This window comes from Plectrocnemia conspersa, unplaced genomic scaffold, assembly GCF_051122295.1.
Source record: "Plectrocnemia conspersa isolate PC_06_02 unplaced genomic scaffold, ASM5112229v1 ptg000001l, whole genome shotgun sequence".
NCBI classification, from domain to species: Eukaryota; Metazoa; Arthropoda; class Insecta; order Trichoptera; family Polycentropodidae; genus Plectrocnemia; species Plectrocnemia conspersa.
The window spans coordinates 10,680,678-10,699,959 of NW_028277165.1; the positions used below are offsets into that span (position 1 = coordinate 10,680,678).

The 19,282-nt window shown below is 33.3% G+C and overlaps 1 protein-coding gene across 1 annotated transcript in view; it reads right to left on the reverse strand.

The window, feature by feature from the left end:
- The window catches only part of Rat1 (5'-3' exoribonuclease 2 Rat1), a 29,254-nt gene extending 10,735 nt beyond the window's left edge, over window positions 1-18,519 (reverse strand). Inside the window, exons 1-16 of the mRNA XM_088192270.1 lie at window positions 18,410-18,519; window positions 17,956-18,088; window positions 17,774-17,880; window positions 17,470-17,699; window positions 17,302-17,408; window positions 17,084-17,242; window positions 16,715-17,019; window positions 16,447-16,650; window positions 16,304-16,387; window positions 16,032-16,231; window positions 15,799-15,967; window positions 15,482-15,571; window positions 14,151-14,307; window positions 13,887-14,082; window positions 13,624-13,820; window positions 13,399-13,518 (exon numbers count right to left, since the gene is read on the reverse strand). Coding sequence (XP_088048396.1) covers window positions 13,399-13,518; window positions 13,624-13,820; window positions 13,887-14,082; window positions 14,151-14,307; window positions 15,482-15,571; window positions 15,799-15,967; window positions 16,032-16,231; window positions 16,304-16,387; window positions 16,447-16,650; window positions 16,715-17,019; window positions 17,084-17,242; window positions 17,302-17,408; window positions 17,470-17,699; window positions 17,774-17,880; window positions 17,956-18,088; window positions 18,410-18,484 — 2,533 coding nt within the window. The 5' untranslated portion in view covers window positions 18,485-18,519. The remainder of the gene's footprint in view (window positions 1-13,398; window positions 13,519-13,623; window positions 13,821-13,886; window positions 14,083-14,150; window positions 14,308-15,481; window positions 15,572-15,798; window positions 15,968-16,031; window positions 16,232-16,303; window positions 16,388-16,446; window positions 16,651-16,714; window positions 17,020-17,083; window positions 17,243-17,301; window positions 17,409-17,469; window positions 17,700-17,773; window positions 17,881-17,955; window positions 18,089-18,409) is intronic.
- Window positions 18,520-19,282: the final 763 nt, after the last annotated feature.

Genomic DNA, 19,282 nt, shown 5'->3' on the forward strand with positions numbered 1-19,282 from the left:
CGACGCATTAAAGATATTTCTACTAGAGTTAATTCGTCGACATGGACTTTGCAGTGAATATACATTGCAAATAGATAAATCTACAGATGTTGCAGGACTAGCTGTGCTATTGGTATTTGTTCGTTACACATATGATAAAAGTATTGAAGAAGATTTACTCACGTGTGCATATATACATGGAAAAACTACAGTATTAATGATTACATTACAAAACAAGAGATGGGCTGGGAAAAGTGTATTGATATTTGTACAGATGGTGCTCGTGCAATGGTAAGAAAAATGTAAGGTGTTGTATCACGTATCCTGAAAGTAGCTACAAGAGATACTAGCAGTCACTGTATTTTGTATAGACTTGCACTGTTGACTAAAAAAAATTCCACAAATTTAAAAAATGTTATGTAGAAGCCGTGAAAATGATAAACTATGTAAAATCTAGACCACTTCAATCCAGATTAATTAAAATTTTGTGCGATGAAATGGGTAGTAAACATAAAGCACTTTTATTACATACTGAAGTGAGATGGCTATCCAGAGGAAAAGCACTATTAAGACTTTATGAACTTCGAAATAAATTATTAGTCTTCTTGAAGGCACAAAATAATTTGCAACATTATTTTATCAAATTTTTACCAAATCCTTCCTGGTTGATACATCTTGCATATCTGGCCGATATTTTTACAAAGTGCAATGATGTTAACTTATTACAAGGAAAAAGTATTATAATTTTTAATATGAGAGATAAAATTGAATCTTTTGATAAAAAATTACAATTTTAGATTTTATCGGTTGAATCTAATAATTTTGATTGTTTTCCTGTCTTGTTTGAATGTTTAATTTAATTGAATTTTTAAGTTGATAAAAAAGTTTCACAAGTATTTTTAGAACACCTATAAAACTTGAAAATAACTTTCGGAATATTTTCCGAAAACTAGTAAGGACGATTCCTGGGTTCGGTATCCATTTTCCGTGACAGTTAAACCAGTGGACTTAAGTGCAAGGGATTATGAGAATTTAGTTAAATTAATTAGTGACTCTGATTTGAAAGAAAAATATAAAGATCAGCCTTTAATGATTCTGGGCGAGTGTGACTGAAGATTTTCCCAATGTGTCAAAACAAGCTCTGGTTTGTTTACTTCCATTTTCCACGACGTATTTATGCGAAGTGGGATTTTTTAAATACATTTCAAATAAAACAAAATACAGAAATAGACTCGACGCTACGGCAGATATGAGAATACAACTGACCAATATTGTGCCTGATATAATAAAATTGTAATTTAAGAACCCAAAATCATCAGAGTCATTAAGAGTTTTATTTTTTTGGATATTTTTATGTTTATTAAATAAATTTAACCCAAAATTTTTTTACCCAACCTAAAAAATAAGCTAAGTGTTCCGCCAAAATTTTCGGATTTGCCAAGTGTTCCGCCGCTGAAAAAGTTTGGGAAACCCTGATGTAACATAAAAGGGCATACATGTGTAACTGTGAGTGAAATATTACATATTTTTATTAGATTTAAATTTTTTACACTTTACATGGTTTTTAAATTAAATTATGTAATATTTTTCCATAGGAAATAAAAAGGGACGACTTTCTACTTGATACTATACTACACTATTTTTTATTTTAGAAAGCAAGGCAGCAAACAAAGACGTCCATAAAATAAAGGTTTGACTAATTTATTCGTTTAAAGTGGACCAATTATTTTATATATCACTGACTGTGATTTCTGGACAGAATAAAAAACAAAAGTTTTCATTTGAAAAAAATCTGATTTTCTTATATTTTTAATTTATTAAAATTTATATATTATACAAAGAGCTGAATTGAAAATATAATCTATTTATTAGAATAAATAATATATTTAAAGTTCGTTTTTAATTATAAAATCATTTGCAACTAGAAATACACGCATAATTTACGTAATCGCTAACAACACGACTAAATAAATAAATTAAATTAAGAAATTCACGTAGAGCAAGGCAATGCGTATAATTAATACAATATATACATAACAACAGTGAATTATAAATCATAAGCTCGATAACATAAAACAATACCGCCCTGTGTTCTTACGTACACCCGTACCACCCCTCAGGGCGATCGACTACTCACAAGGCAGATATTTGAGAGCACTAATGATCACACGTTAAACGATTTTTTTGTACGTCGACGAAAGTTAAATACAGCATCAAAAATGATATCATTAATATTTAATGTTAAGGTTTTTTTATTATAAAAAATAACATTGAAACGAAACATATTGTAAAAAATATGATAATAGAAACCCCATCGACAATGACACAAAACCAAAAATGTACCACAATAAAAAGGTAAGATCTAATAGAAAACGCAGTTGAATAAACTATTTATAAGAAAGGTATTTCAAGTAGGTATCTCACGCAAGAAATATTGCATTGAATTGTGGATTAATAAGATTTACTAAATCGTACTATATATAAAAAAATTTATACAGAAGCATTACAATATATTAACATTAAAATTAAGAAAAATAAGACAAATAGGAATAAATAAGCAAACCAAGAAAAGCGAGCGACATTGAGCAAACATCTCACAATGGTGTGTATGTATTTATGGGGTGTAGTCTGAACTACCCCAAGCGGGGGCGCACGCTCCGTCGGGCACGATAAATTGAATATCTGGTGGTTGGTTATTTGAATTAAATCGTGTTATGATTCCTCGTGAATGGTCCCGTAGAAACGGCGTTCCGCCGATCGGGGGATAGCGAAGCCGCAGATCGTTAAGCGAGGGTGACTATCCTGAGGGTCACCCTCTGAGGGAATTTTCGAGATTGTATCATTATTGAGCATGTTATTAGTACGCAATCTTAAGAAGAATATTAGGCTCAATTATTGCTAAAAAGTGCATCACGAATGGTCGGTATCTGAATAAAGACACTTGAAAAGTGGATGTATACTTACATACATATATATGCCGAGTATAATAATAATAATAATGAAACGATATAGTCATTTAATGGACGATCAAAGTACCGGAGCACAATGGTCGATCCTTCGCCATGAATGAGGCGATCCTTTGCAATGGTTTTACGGCCGACGAAGAATGGAACGCATAGAGATTTTTTACATATGGATGTGTGTGTATATCTTTTACTTATCTTTATTGAAGGGTCCATTGAATCGTCGGCGGATAAATTGCTCGCTGTCAAAATATTTTACTCGGTTTTTGGTGAATGCGCGTTAAGTGGGATGGATGCGTTCCCAGATAAAATCACTACGAAGATTCAAATTAGATAAATGAGAAATCAGAATACAATTTGTCAGATACCTTTAAATGTTTTTAGTGATATTTAATTTTACATCAAATCTCACACGCCCACCCCTTAATTTATTTAATAATCAATTGAAAGAAAAACCGCATCAAGAATGTAAAAAATTATAGCGCCCTAGCGTAACTTTAGTTGATAAAAATATATTATCTGAGATGTAAGTATAATATTCTTTATCTTAAAAAATTACATCTTTTAAATAAGAAGTTAGTATATTTGGCAAATTTTGGTTTATATTTATAAACCATCAGGTCAGCGATAATAATGGTTATCAAAAAACCGGAAAAGAAAAACTGTGTACTAATAAAATTTATATAATTTTGTTTATGTGTATTTACAATGAAGAAATTCAATGGCACTTAAGTCGATTTCATGGCGCAAAATTTTCGAGTTCAAAACCCGCAATCATCTCGCTCACCATATAGGAAATGTGTATCATTAGGTCGCATTACGCCAAATCGCCTCATTGTCCATAATGCCACTTGCCTCACTTGAATACGTATTAAGGGGTTCTTCTTTGTGTAAAAGGTGCACCGCCTAGTGCACCTTATTCACAATCGGATTAGGCTTTATCATTTTTTCGTGCTTTCGCAAAGCAGTAAGGAAAAAAACACCCGCGTGTGAGCGCGCATACGCTCAGATAGAAATCTCACGAGATAGAGCATGCTCAGTGTATATAGTCGTGCGAGCGCATAATAAACTTGTACGGTATGGCAAAAAAATCAGATGCGGGTTAGAGGATGAGTGCGTAGGAGAAAAATAAAAATACGGCCGGCGTTCGTAAAGGGTCCTAATGCGGCGTCGGCCTCTTCATAGAAATAATCGAATACAGTATGATATTAAGATCATATATATATATATAGACGGTCCACCTAAAGTGACTATCAAATTTATATTTTTAACATATTGATTACCATGCGCACAAATTTGTGCTTTTCGTCATTTCAATTCCATAAAACAAAAATCACACGTTAAACTGCATATTAACAGTACCATAATAATTTAGTGTTCTAGCCAGAGATGTTACTAAAATAATTGAAAAAAAATTGATATCCAAAACTCCAGAGGGTCAAAACTATAAAAAAAATGTTGTTTCAAGACAGTGTTTATAGATTTTTTTTATGAGAATATATCCCACATATCATTTTTTTTTAATTTTAATATGTTTATCTAATTTTTTAAAATAAGCCCGGCCGCATGGCTTCATTTTTAGGAACAATTCCCAGTGTGCAATGTGTTAAATAGCTATAACTATCTATACAATCTGAATTTAAAATAAACCGTAACCTTCGCTACCAATAATTAACCCTTGACATTTACATTAAATATAAATACATAAAAGTAGTAATTCTATCCCGACATTTCTTCTTTATGCGTGGACCCATTTGAAGTTCCGCCTCACAAACAAGTTTACCAATCGAGCCGTCATTGCTGCTGTAATCTCGTTGTACGTTTAATTACAACCACCCCCGGGCGTTTGAGGGTTAGTTACCTGTGCCGTCCGAATCCTAGGACGTCAATTACGCGCTCGGCCGAGCGCACTGATTGGCCAACCGATCGGGGGTGACAGGAAAACGACCCGATCGGTATTACGCGAGGAAACGGAACGACGATATTCCCAAGTCGACAATGGACTATCGTGCAGAAGCGGAATAATTGAAAAGTCCGATCCGAAAGTTCGACCGGAGGAGTCACTCGACAATGAGGGAAGATTTCTCAATGGAGAAGATGAGAAACATTATTAAACGTTTAGTGAAATAGCGATTTTCTAAACATTTGCATTCCCTTTATTTACTTCAAGTTGACCGGCCAACGCACATCCCTAGCCATAGTTTAAAATATTGCGTAAAATCAATGGTGTGTTTTATAAAAATGAAAATAAAAAGTAGTAATGGGCTCGGCTGCAAAAATACTTTTATTTTCTTTAAGTTCGGCGATTAATGAATGATATTTAGCTCTCCACGCGATGTTAAGTAGAGAACACAATTACTAATGAATTATTTTCAAGAAGAATTTGTATTTTTTAATAACAAGCAATTAAAAGTTTGGGTTTGGCCGGTCGTAAAATGCATTTTTTCATATATTTTCGAAAAAATCCGCTAATTCATAAAAAAACGAAGAATTACTGCCCTTGTGTTTTAACAGACGTGTTTATTATTTGACAAGAAAAAAATCGTTTTGTAATAAAATAATGTTAATGGATCAGATGGTCCAAAACTTTTGCACAGTTCTTTGACGAATAGTTTATAAATTGCAAAAAGTTGTATCTTTGGGTATTTCAGAATATTATTCGTTAGTATACTGTGAGATCTTGTGAAGTTCAGTTACATTAAATTTGTCTCACTCCAATTTCATGAATTGTAAAAAATGTTATATCTTGATTTACGCAACGTAGTAAAAATTAAATTACGAATAAAACATTGAGCAGATTTGAGTTAACAGGAAAATGAACAGTCTATTTAAATCACCAGTTACTGAAATATCAATAAAAGGCAAACTTCAGCAAATTATAAACCAAAAAAGTAATGGTAAGTTAAGCCACTAATACATAAACATAAACGATTCTGCAAAGAAAGTAGGATGAAAAATGATATACTTCATCCATCATCAAAATATTCATCCAACTAGTGTAGAATCAGATTTTTCTTTTCAACATAAGTGATCTACACTAAATAAGATGACACGTTAAACATGTTATGTTTTTTAATGTTCATTTTAATATTTTTCTGAAAAATAATTATTTTTATAAAAAATATTAAATACTGTTGAACTCATCTTTTTTGATAAAAAAAGAAAATGGGGACAAAATGGACAGGATTTTATTATTTTGCGTATTGCGATAGTCAGTCATTGATTTATACATGATTACACATACACAAAAGTGGTTTGAGTAGCACTGCTATAATGCTTTCCATTTGCAAAATATTGCTGAATACGATTTCTAAAATATTTATAAGTAAGACAATATGCTCACCATTGAGAGCTGATGGCTCTAGATTAGATAACACATTCTCCAGACCTAAATCCACTAAAAAAATTGTGATATAAACAAGGTTGACTAAGACAAAAAAAGGAAAAGTTGTCCCCGTACATTTATATAGCATATTTTTTTAATATACTTATTAGGGTGTCCTACTGTATACAAACACTTGCTTGGTGTTTGTCTATTTAATATTTAGAATGCCAGTTCAATAGTGACACCATCGCTACGCACAGCCAAGACGCGCGAATTAACATACGGACAAGATAAATAAACGTTTGGTTATTTTGCTGTGAGTCGTTAATCGAATTCGCCCCCAGTTCCATCCCGTCAGTCCGGAGGGACTACCCTTCTGGCTTCGACAACCTCCGGTGTTATTGTTGTCGACCCCTTGTCATCAAATACATCGGGGCGTTAACCTTAAAAAATTACCACCTATATTACCCAATAAGTAAATTTTGAGACCATGTGCCAAAATACATGAATATTTTATTGATTGAAAATAAATAAATATTGATTTATTTTACACAATGATCTATTTTGAAGCTTAAAACCACGTAAAAACAGTTAGGGGTAGCGGTAGGGGTCGCATCATTGTGTGTTGTGAATTTTCCGGAAGATAAACGCTCAAACGCCATCGCATTGTTAATGTGTGGCGTTGTCGTCGCCAATTGCCGACGATTCGCACATACACAAATAGGGGAGACGGATAAAATTATCGCGCCTCCAGCCATGGCCGCAATTGTGCGCGTTATTGCTTCCTCGTTAACTTTCGGCGCGTCCGTTGTCTACGGTTTCGATTCAAAAGGGGCAACGTGTACAATTTGTCAGTCATGTGTGTTTATTTTTGTTTTGAATTCGTGTCAATTTTGCCATGGAAGTAAAATAAATATTTGGTCATGAGCGTTTTGATCCTAATTGGCCGCCATTGTAAACTTGTCACGATCAGTAGCAGTCTCCCCCACCCGGTTTTAGTATTAGGCGAGTGGAGACATTTCTAGGAATTTTATCGATTTTGTTTGCTTGTCCTGCTTATTTGTTCAAACGCGTGACGAACCTTTAGTTAAGATCTTAATTTAATACACAATGAATCGCATGTCGAGTTGTCGTAAGTGGTGAATCTAGCAAATCGTTTTTGTTAAGCCGCGCCTTAAAATGTATATAATATATACTTCAAAAGCTAACGCAAAACTTACGTTGGTTTTACCTGAACCCGATTTATCTCATGTATATATATGAGTTAATGTTGCGTGTGAATATAAGCTGGGAAATCTACACGGTAATAAGAAGTTAAAAAAAATTGAAGTGTGAATTCGTTTCGCTCTTTTGCAGCAAAGTGAAAACAGAAATTGCACTTAAAACTCAATTATCAATTGCTTAAATTTATTATGAAACTGGTTTCTCTAGCATAAATTAAATTGAAACGAAAATATTATGCAAAAATATTTATTAAATATATGCATATTTAAATATTTATTTTTATCTATGATATTGAGGGTACTGGGAAAAAGTTCTTTAACCTAGGTCAATTGTGACCTGTTTGCCAGCTTGTTTTTTAATTCTTTCGGAATATATTCGACGCATACATATTTTTAAACAGTTCAAACAAGAACATTTTGCAACCACAGCATCCTAAATGCTGGTTTAAATGATTCGAGCAATTATTCAAATCGGGAGATTTTTGTGTTGAAGAGAAATATCAAAGAGTAACCCATAAATTTAACGATGAAGATCAAATATATTTCAATTCAAAAACAATTACCAATACTGGGTTATTATGGCCGAGTGTTCAAAGGTTCATTAAAAAATCTGGAAAGTTTGAAAAATGAGACACGGGTACGTGCATTAAGGGATGATAGCGTACGAAAGCTGTTAATAAAAAAACACCAATATCCTGAATAACTTAAACAGGTCAGTGTATATTTAATAAAACATTCGTGGAACGATTAAGTTTGAATTCCTTAAACAAGGAGAAATAATACTTTTTCTGTGTATTATATATTTTTTAAAACAACATAATATTTTCTAAGAAATCTGTCAGTATTTCGTTAAAATTTTTTAAAATACCCATATTTATCCTATGAACGTATATCAACAGTAAACAGTTTGTTTTCAGAAACGGATTAAATTTGGAAGACGTTCATAGACGCTTTGGTGCCAAAAATATTTTTACAGATGCTTAATAGTAAAATACTGAAAAACATGACTCGACCAATTTCGTTTAGGTATTTTAATTATTTAAAATAAGATTTGTTTAAAATATCCAAAAACTTTGTTTTTTAACATTTAGTTGACTGTGGTGTACACCGAGTGTACATGACATTTTATTATGTGAATATCTCCATAAACGTGTTAAATGAACTATTCATATTCTAGGTATTTTTCTGTAATACACACACACACACACACATTAAATCAGATAGTGACAGAAACATATATTCTGTCAGCAAAATCAGGTATCCATTCCCTAATACAATCAAATATATATGTAAGTGTTGCCAGCAGAGTTACTAAAGTATTTTACTGAAGTTACTAAAGTATTTTACTGAAGGTGCAATATATTTTCGAGTCTACATTCCGGGTACGAGTTGACTGCGTCACTATTAGATATTTTGACAGATAGACGCACATTTCAATCTGGGAGGGCCTCCGCCCCCGTTTGATAATAATCACGGCACGCGCCGCGCCTCTTCACCTCCCGCAGCCGGCTTTGTGCCCGTGTCACTCGGCACAATGCGATCAATTAGCGGGGAAACATGGCGAACGCCCGCCGAATCGTTTATTAATCGTCAATCTATTATTTATTATGTGAGCAGTAGTAGTAGTGGGTACATGACACGGTTCGGAAAATTGATCTATCTCTCTTGTGCCATTGGTCGAAATTCGCAAAACGGAAATTCTGTCGGTCCCTTTGGAGTTGTCCCCGCCCGTGGCGATCGCTCGCCGTCCATTATCTCGTTAACGCCCCTGCAAATAATCGCCTGTGGACGACGATCACCCCTGCCCCTCTTGATGCCTATAGATTGCTGTAGATTGGCGTATGTAAAATATATCACTGCCGGTTAAAAGTTTAAGACCAAAACATATAAAGATGTTCATGTCACGAATTCACACTTGGTGAATAAAAAAATATATACCAAATTAAATAACAAATTATTATTTATATTTACCATAATATTATTATATTATATTATTTTTTTAATCGCTCCTTATTTTACGCAGAGTCATAAATGCGGACAAGCGTGACTAAAGCGCTTCAGATGTTAATTATGCGTCAGTGAAGGTTTAACGACTCGTTTAATTTCTTTTCTCAGCACATTGATTGACATGAATTCGAAACTACTAAAAGCCATAATCCGGAGAGTATTTGTTTTGATTTAATTTCATTCAAACGATTGGACCTTTTACATTATGTTGCTTTTGTTTACATTCAAGTTTAAACTCTCTTGCTATAATGGAGCGGAAAAATAATCTGACACTAAAAAAGAGCTTCAATCATTACTCTTCATATGGAGAGCAAAACTCCATATGAAGAGTAATGATTGTAATGATAAAAAAACTCGTTACCGAGAGTTCCCACTGCGACGGCATGATTTTATTGCTTTTGACGTGGATTTTTGACTTCTGAGAAGGGACAATCGTTTGTTGCGCTATCCTATTGAGTAGCTCAAGTAGACCGCGACTGTTTTGGTTGGATGGAATAGAGACAAGAGGAAAGAGCGAGGTAGAAAGCCCCACAAGAGCTATGATAATGCAAATAGTATAATTATGGGATTTGCTTACGAAGCAAAGGTGTCAAGCTCAATTGTGATACGGTAGTATGACATCGAATGTCTTGACAAAAAATATAATAGACTCGAACGCGTTTGAATCGAAACCCGAAACTGAAAGCACGCTGTGATGTTATCCCCATTTTTCCCTTAACGACATGCAAATAGGGCATAATTTATTGCAGGGAGCACGTGAAAGAGCACAAGTGGTCCGGGCCATTGTTTCTACGGAAGGCGGCAGCTAATTTTCTCGTCAGAGGACGGCTTCCTTCGACGGGGCGCCCTATTGTTGTCGCACTAATTACGCCCGCGCCCCGTCAGAACGCCGGAGCACGCTCCCGTCCATTGTAGTTCGTGTTTGCGACACGCGCACTCGGTTTGCTTTCGAGAAAACTCAGGAAATTGACGGCATCCCCTTCCACTTTAAAAATATCTACGAGATACCCCCCCCCCCCGTACACACACATATGTAAATATTTTTAATTGATCTTTAATTAATTGTGAATAGCCTACGCAACTTCTACAAAAGGACAATACTTAAATTTACGTTAGTTATATCAGTAATTAAATGATATTACTCTTAGATATATGTAACTTCATTGATAGAAAAATTGAATAACAATAAAAGATAATTCAACAAATTACACAGGAAGATTTCGAGAATTAGGTAGTACCTAGGTTTTTATTGCATTATTTATTAATAATCTGCACTGATTGAAACTAATATTTCAATTAATTGAAACCAATATTTTTTTTCAAAAGGAAATGATATCAGTACAAAAAATATTAATGAAAAATTAACTGTATTATACTTTGTACATATTGTAAATATTATATTGAATATGTGAAAGATCCAACAATGGGCTTTTCGGGTTTTGATGCTGAAGAGGTGTGACTTTGCAGTCAAAAATAGACGCCGAAAAGCTGCTAAAAAATAAAAACGTAAAAATCCAGATGAGGATGGACTCGTAGAGCCCCAGTACTAATGACTATAAACAGGATCACGTGTAACGGCTGAGTCGCTCGCCATCAACCGTGCATGCTGGCGACGTTTTGAATCTATCACATGTATGGACGACACGTCACTGATTTGAAGATATACAAAAAATTAGAGGAAACCTTCATATTTTTTAATTATAAATATATATACCTAAGTATCCTGTATACTTCAACTGTGAATATACGAATATATACTTTGTTTACATATGTTTCATTGAATAAATTATATTGTTATCATATATTATACACATACTTGTGGTTCTAGTTATTATAACTTTAATTAATTATTAATTATTGTAGCATATATTTAATACAAATAAAAAATTTAAAAAAATAATTACTAGGAGCTGAACCGAAAACTAAAAACTGTAAAAACTGATATCTATTCCATAACGAAAACCGGAACCGAACCAATTTATATATTTTTTAATTAAACATTGTTTTTTCCTGTAAGTATCGTTTAGTTAACCTTGGCGTTAACTGCGTGAGTGTATGAAGACCCTCCCATAGGCTGTCAAAAATCAAGAACAAGAGTGTATGGCTAAACAATCGTCATTTAGGAACAGCCAAGAGTTTGCTGACAATAACCATACAGACTTTCAAAAGCTTCGAGGCACACGTCTAGAAACAATACTCAAAGCCTTGTGCAACAAATAGTATTATTCCAAGTGTCCTGTGTAATTGTCTAATGATCACCCACAAACGGCCACTTTTAAATTATATGCTTTCACCAGAGATATGGTACAAAAGGTGAAGTTAAACAATATTGCTATTGGTTCTAAATTGACTTCTTTCCCATTCGTCCAAACTTCGTCCAAGAGAATGTATAAAATACTTTATATCAAACAAGTACTCCGGCATACAAATCCCCAAAAATAAACCTATATCAGGTTGTGCCTTATGGAATTGCCGGATTTGTAGGTGAAATTAAAAATGCGATATTTTCAACATTTACAAATCTATTTAATCAAAATAAGCTGTACTCGCTTCTTACGTCTAATTCTAGCGAGAAAAAAAGTCAAAAAAACTTGATTTTTTTACTCTATCAAGTCTTCGAACCCCTTAATTACTTCCGCCTGGGCTTGGAACGTTTTATTCCATATAAATGTGTTTTATATATTATGACATACATTGTAAATGTTTCTCTGTCGAACTTTAAGACTGGAGAAAATATACTCCTCAATATAAATGTGAATTATGTTGAATAATATCAGTTACAAATTTTGCACATTTGAACTCAGGAATTAAATTACCTCAGAATGTAACAATAGTTTTTTATCCTAAAGCCGGCTACAGACGTAACGAAAAATCGTAGTATTTTAACTGTGTAGAACTGTGAGTCCAAACTGCGCAGTTTTATCGAACATCTGGATGATAAATCGTTGCAAAAAAATACAACTGCACAGTTCATTGGAGCCAGTTCGTTTTTCGGTCAGGCCAAAATCGTTGTTGGTTTCGACTCCACAGTTTTATCGTAAATGTGTACTGTGCAATGAGGAATAGCTCAGTTCTTGTCGTTGCTTGCCACGAGTCATTGAGCATTTTCAAAATGTTGCAACAAGAAGACCGCGAATATTGCGACCATTTAACACAATTTATTACTTATTATAAAAACGAACCATCCCTTTGGAAGGTTAAAACTAGACTACTATAATAGAAATCGGAAAAAAGCCGTCTATGACAAATTTATTCAAGTATATAAAAAAGCATCAATCCCAATTCCAAAAGGAAAATAATTGTTAAAATATTAATAATTCCAGATCTAATTACAAAAAATAATCAAAAAAAATCATTAAAATCGACATGTTAGCGCGAGCGTTCGCTGAAAACTGACATAGATGCAGTTATAACTGCGCACGTGTTGGCAACAGTAGCGTTTGATTTTACCGTGCAATTCTATTTATAATGATTTTTACGTCCGTAGCCAGCTAAGACACATTAAAAACACAATCAAATTTCTACAAGATGACTGATGCGAAGTAAAAACTGAGTCGAAGATATGCAAAAAATATATAAATATAAGAATGATGCGTACAATTTACTCAAAGACAGACTAGCGTAAACATTTACTCATCAAATGAGGGTATCAAATTACCAGACAAGTTATACCACATGATGAGCGAATAGAAAGCCACTTATACACCCACTTACCTAAAAATACTTGTATGGATTTATTCACATATATAATTTTTAACGCAATTCGAGCATTCTCATTTGAATATTTTCAAAAGCCAAACAAACAATAATTCCGACACTAGAATTACAACTATGACATTTTATACATCTTTATGAATAAAATTATTATCGGCTTGGTAAAATAAATATAATATGTACTCACTCGCTTGCATATAAGACGGTGGTTGTATAGATGCGTATGTGCGATCGTTGGGTAACTGATGACCAAGCATCCTGTGTCCTGAACCTCCCAGCGATGCTTTTGTGTTCGAATGAACCATACCTATGTTAAAAAATCATATATCAAATCATTGTAAATGTGTCTAATTTATTTTAATATCAGTTTTTACTCTGCTTTTTAATTTAATACAATAATAAAAGCTCTCACCGATCATCGGTCGCCAGTTTCTGTTCTCCTCGTGCGATAAATCACCGGGTTTCAATACTCGCTGTGGTTCAACGGCACCCTTTAGTCGAATTGCTGGAAAGATGAAGTCGACAGAATAGACTGGATCACTATACCGTGCGCAGATAGCTCTGTTATCAGTTATGTGCTGCAACGATGGTATCGGCGATAGGAGTTTTCTTAAAAGAAAAACATAATTGAAACAATTTTTTTATTGTGTTGTTCATATTCTTGTATCAACTCACCCGCCTTCAATAACGCAATCGTCTGCAGGCATTATAGTACCCCTCATGTTATCGCAAGCATAAGGAACTTCAACTTCGGGCATTAGATTACCTTTGCTGCTCTTGGATTGCTCCATGTAGAAATTCTTTACGAAAGCATAAGACGAGCTTCCAATCCCGACGTAAATTCGATCACTCCCATTTGCGTTTCTCCTCTCTAAAATTAAAAATAAAAGTTTGAAATACAAATTTAAATTTTTTAAATGTATAATTTAAATAACATACTTTCCGCTGGCGTCAACATATTGTAATAGCTTTCAAGAGCTTTGAATAGCCTCTTTTCTTCAACGAATGGCAAAAGTGCCACTCCTTGCCACGCAAACTTCTTTCCGTTCAAATCAATCTTAAAATCTTCCGGGTAGAAGTCAATGATGGGTGAATCCTATTTGTACATACATATATAATATTAATTTAACGTCCGTGCACATAATCTGATTTAAATTCTTTTAATAGATCATTTAGACAAGATTTACGGAACCCAACAAATTGACGGTTTCTGATTTGATTTGTATAAGACAGTATTTTTCTGGGTTTTCTATGACTTTTTATATTTGAACAATGCAAATAATTAACACTATTTTTATTTTTGAAAATCTGGTCACTATATACATATTTTTATCAATTTACCCGTAAACTGAGTGTTAACCACTTCATGTCTTAAATATTTTTCAAAAGTTGTTCAAAAAACCAATATTGTTTTCTTTTCTCTTTTTTTAGGTAAATAATTTTTTTTTAGAACATTTACTCGAAGAAACTTGTTTTGTAGAGGACAAACTAAATGAGCAATATATAAAATAATTGTTTCAGAACAGTGAGGACCCATGAATAAAGCTCTACAACAAATCCTTTTCCGAAAAAAAAATCCGAAGATTTACCTTACATAAATGTACAAAGAATTAATTTTATTGTTCAAAGTACATATTTAAATGCACATATCTCTTAAAATAATTCCCTGTTATATCGCACTCGTTTTTTATTATATGATAATAATAAAATTGAAGAATAGAAATAATGATTCATGATACATAATTCCATCTTTGTCAGATTGTTTTAAATTCTGAGAAATAAAACAAAATACGCATTAGAATAATAATATGTTACTAAAATAAATTACTAAACGCAAAGGAAAAAATCATATGAAAAATTCGCACATATGTGTATAGTTTGAAGAGTGAGTGATAGGTGGCAGTACGAATCAGGCATGCAACATGAAACACAGTAGTAGCGTAAAATATAACAAAACAGAGCAGGATTAGTGAAAGGGTTAAACTATTTCAAATTTTTAATGAATACATATATGTACAAGTAGACCAGAATGTTCCAAAATAGCATGAGTTCTGCAACACCTCTGTAGACTACTTGATTAGGACTTGATATCAGAGTCAATCAAGGCAGTTTTTATGAAATAAAATCACAAAGTATCAGTAAACAAAATTGCCTTATTTTTTGTTCAGTTGTTAAGTTATTTATCAAGGTTTTTATTGTTAAAATTCGAGCAGTTTTTAGAATATAGTCCGTCTTAATTATAGGTTTTGAATGAGAGATGTTCTACTAACTGGTTCGCTCATCAATGTGGCCCATGTTTTAGGAACCAGATTTCCACTTGCAGCCGGAAAGACGCTCATAAGTTGCTCTAACGGACGGATCTAATTAAAAATAAAACGTTTGTTAAAATATATACTTATACATTAACCAGTTAACTGCTGAATATAGTTTTAGAAATCTCTTACTTTTTTTATATGAAATACATAGCAGTTTTATTAGTAATATAAAGAGAACATACACGAGTTTTTATAGTAAATGGTAAGTTTTTATTATTATACACGACTAACACAGTTAACAGGTTAATTTAGTACATATCCTTTGTACTAACCGGTTTAGTGTCTTTGTCAAATTGAGTAGAAAGACCACCAATATTGACAAAATCTGAAGCAAACGGAGCATAGTGATATGGGAAATGCCATTTCCAAGAGGCACAACCTTGATAGTAATATCGTAAAACCCAACACAATCCTCTTACATATTGTAGGGCAACGTTATACCTAAAAAAGACATTTGAATCAGATTTTTATTATTTATAGTAAAATAAAATATAATAATCCATACCTAAATTCAACGTTATCAGCGGCTACGTCAAATTTGCTCTCGTAATATCGGTCTTTAAAACCATCTTCCCAAAGTCGAACTTCATCATGAGCCTGTTCGTCTTCTTCATCAGATTCCTGCTTATTATCATGAGTGTTACCATGATCTGAATCATCAGATTTCCTCTTTGTGCCTCTTTGGTCCGTACCTGAGTTTGATGGCTACAAAAAACATATATTATTTTGGTATTTTCATATATTAAAATTCGATTTTATTCAAAATAAAAATATTACAGCTTCAGATCCCATTCCAGCCAAACGTGTCTTGAAAGCTTCGCGTCTAGCATTCCTCACTGGATTTGCTGCTTCACTTAAAGTCTAAAAAATGAATGCAATGTTAATACATAAATTAAATGCTTGTGCTTTTCTATCCTCACCATGGGTGCAAACTGAGTTTTTTCTAAGGCACCAAAATTTGGCTTTTGCATCTTTTCTTGTCTCTTTCTAGCCTTATCTCTAGCTTTAAACATGAGCTCGGTTTGTTGCCTTTTTTTGAAAATTTCATCTTCAGCTTGTCCCAAATCGGACATGATCATTTGCACACTATCCAAGTTAACGTCGCCAGAATCCGTCAACCAGCCCTTTAAATATATAAATTGTACGATTAATAACTAAACTAACGTTATATGTATTATAAATACGTACCCTCGTTTTATATATAGTCTTCTTGTACAAACTAACTAATCGATTTATAGCACCTTCTCGAATTTCCAAGCTAGGCAAGTGTGGCAAAAAATCATTTCCTACAAAGAAACACATGAAGACCCAATCGTCGAGTGCTCTTTCGAAGTCATACTCGAATGGTAAGTTTGGTAACTGCAACTCCTTCTCCAAATATTCTCTGAGAACGTTAAGACGAACAAATATGAACTGATCTCGACCTGCAGCTTCGATATTAGGAGCTCCGGCCTCTTCCAGCACGTTACCGGCGCATTCTTTCATCTCGTGGCCTAAAAGTAACATATTAAATATAAACAATCCTATTAAATATATGACTTGAACTGAAGTATTTACCGATCTGTCCGCAAATATCGCAAGGTCTCGGCTTATTCGGCTTAAACTCTTCCCTGATGATTGTAAAATTTGGTTCGTGAGTGGCTAACCCCAACATGATGAGATCGGCATCGGCTCCGCATAATACGTGACTCGTGTTCGGATCGTGATCAGGTTGAGCTATAAATACAATACGATTATTATAATATACAAGTATTAATATTGTAAATATAACTTACCTCTCTGTTTACGGATATAATCCATAATCTTGTGCTCTCCTTCGCCGGGAACGGTCGCATCCGAGAGAATAATTTTGATTCCGCGCCAACCAGGATCGTTATTCAGTCTGTAATATAATCAAAATATGAATACTCAGCAAATTTACAAATAATACAATTTTTAATAACCTCTCATGAATATAATAATGAAGACATTGACTGAGCCTCTCCATAAATTCAGTACCAGGAGTAATACAATTCAAATCGAAATGATTCTCTTTTGGCTTTTCAGGCGGTAAAACGACACCCTTACTTTCAAGTTCTTCGCGAATCCGTGCAATTTCGATCCTTTTCTCGTGAGATTCTTTAGACGATCTGAATCTTCTTGATCGTTGTTGGTTCATTTTAGCGCACGGAGCCTACATTTATTGTCTCAAATTATTAAATATCCAAATTAGAATATGCAATACATCTTGGATCAATTTATACTCACAACGCCATCAATAGCCATGTACAGCAACTTTCTGGGTCGCACTATTCTGAAGAGCCTGTCGACGCATTCAAAGATGGCAACCATCATCTCATCCTCGTTTTTAGGCGCTAAAATAGCACAATAACAAATAAATGAATGCCAATAATCATAATCTTGATAATCGTGTATAAAAATTTTAATACCCGGTTTATCTTCAGGATGCGTACACGGATGAATAATACCGTTCATATCCAAGAATAAGTTATCAAACTCCATTCCATTCGGATTCGGCTGTGAAGCGTCGATCGGTATTTGCTCTCCGTCGACATCTGTGGGCTAATTATTAAACTTTGTTAGTAATCAGTAACTAAATTATCGACAAAATAGACAACACCAAAATTAGAAAATAAAAAACAAAGCCATACATAACCTCAAAATTGATTCGGTTAACATATTACAGTATGCGTTAAATACACATTAGTCTAAAAAAGTGTCTATTTAGTTTAATATTATAATAGTCTTAAGCGCTGTTTTAGTAAATTTATAAAGAAATAATAAGGTAAAATGGCCGCTCAATATGTAAGCAATAAAGTGCCTTTTTTTGGTAACACAAAAATGGTACATTGTTCAGAAAATGAATAAATAAATGCTTTATACCATTTGCTCGATGCATTCTACAATAACGCTGGGATATTTGCGGCTGAGCCATCGAAAGAACGCCGGGACACCCATGGCGTCGGTGACAGCTCTTGAGACCTAACCTAACTAATGTCAACCATAACAAAACACATATATTTATTTTGCTAATATTGCAAAAACATCACAATAAAACTCTTTTAATTCTATAAAAATCAGTGTAATTATTAATTATTATTAAATAAAACTACAAAAATTCGTCTTTTTTTAACGTATGTGGTGTGGTATAATATCGAACAGTGTCTAATTCATTTTATCACTAAATTATTATTTGTAAAAAAATAATATAGCCTCTACTTGTGTCGCTCCATTGTTTTTTTATTTTAATAATAAGTCGAATGACTTCAATGTCATAAAAAAATATTTCATTTTATATCAGAGCAGGATATACGCAAAAGTTAACGATTTTTATAGTAATATGATGTACGTGCTAAAATATTTAAACCTTTATAACCATGTAACTACTGCGTTTCCCCAAAAATAAAACCCAGACTTTTTTATTTTTTGAGCAGGAATGGTATTCCAACTTTTTCTAGGGGGGAGGGTAGAACTAAGCCACTTACCGGTCGTTTTTTTATTATTTTTATTTCATTAAGATTCATAGTATTTAATTAAATACCATACAATAAAATCGTGCCGTCGCCGTCATAGTGAAAACGTTCATATTAAGACTTTTTATAACAATATTACAACTTGCTAAGTGAAAAGATGGTCAATAACACAAAATAAAACATAAAACAAAAATAATAACACAAATTAAAATAATTAATCGAATTGCATATAAACCAGGTACGTGTTAACCGTAAACATGTTACACAAATTTACTATGTACGA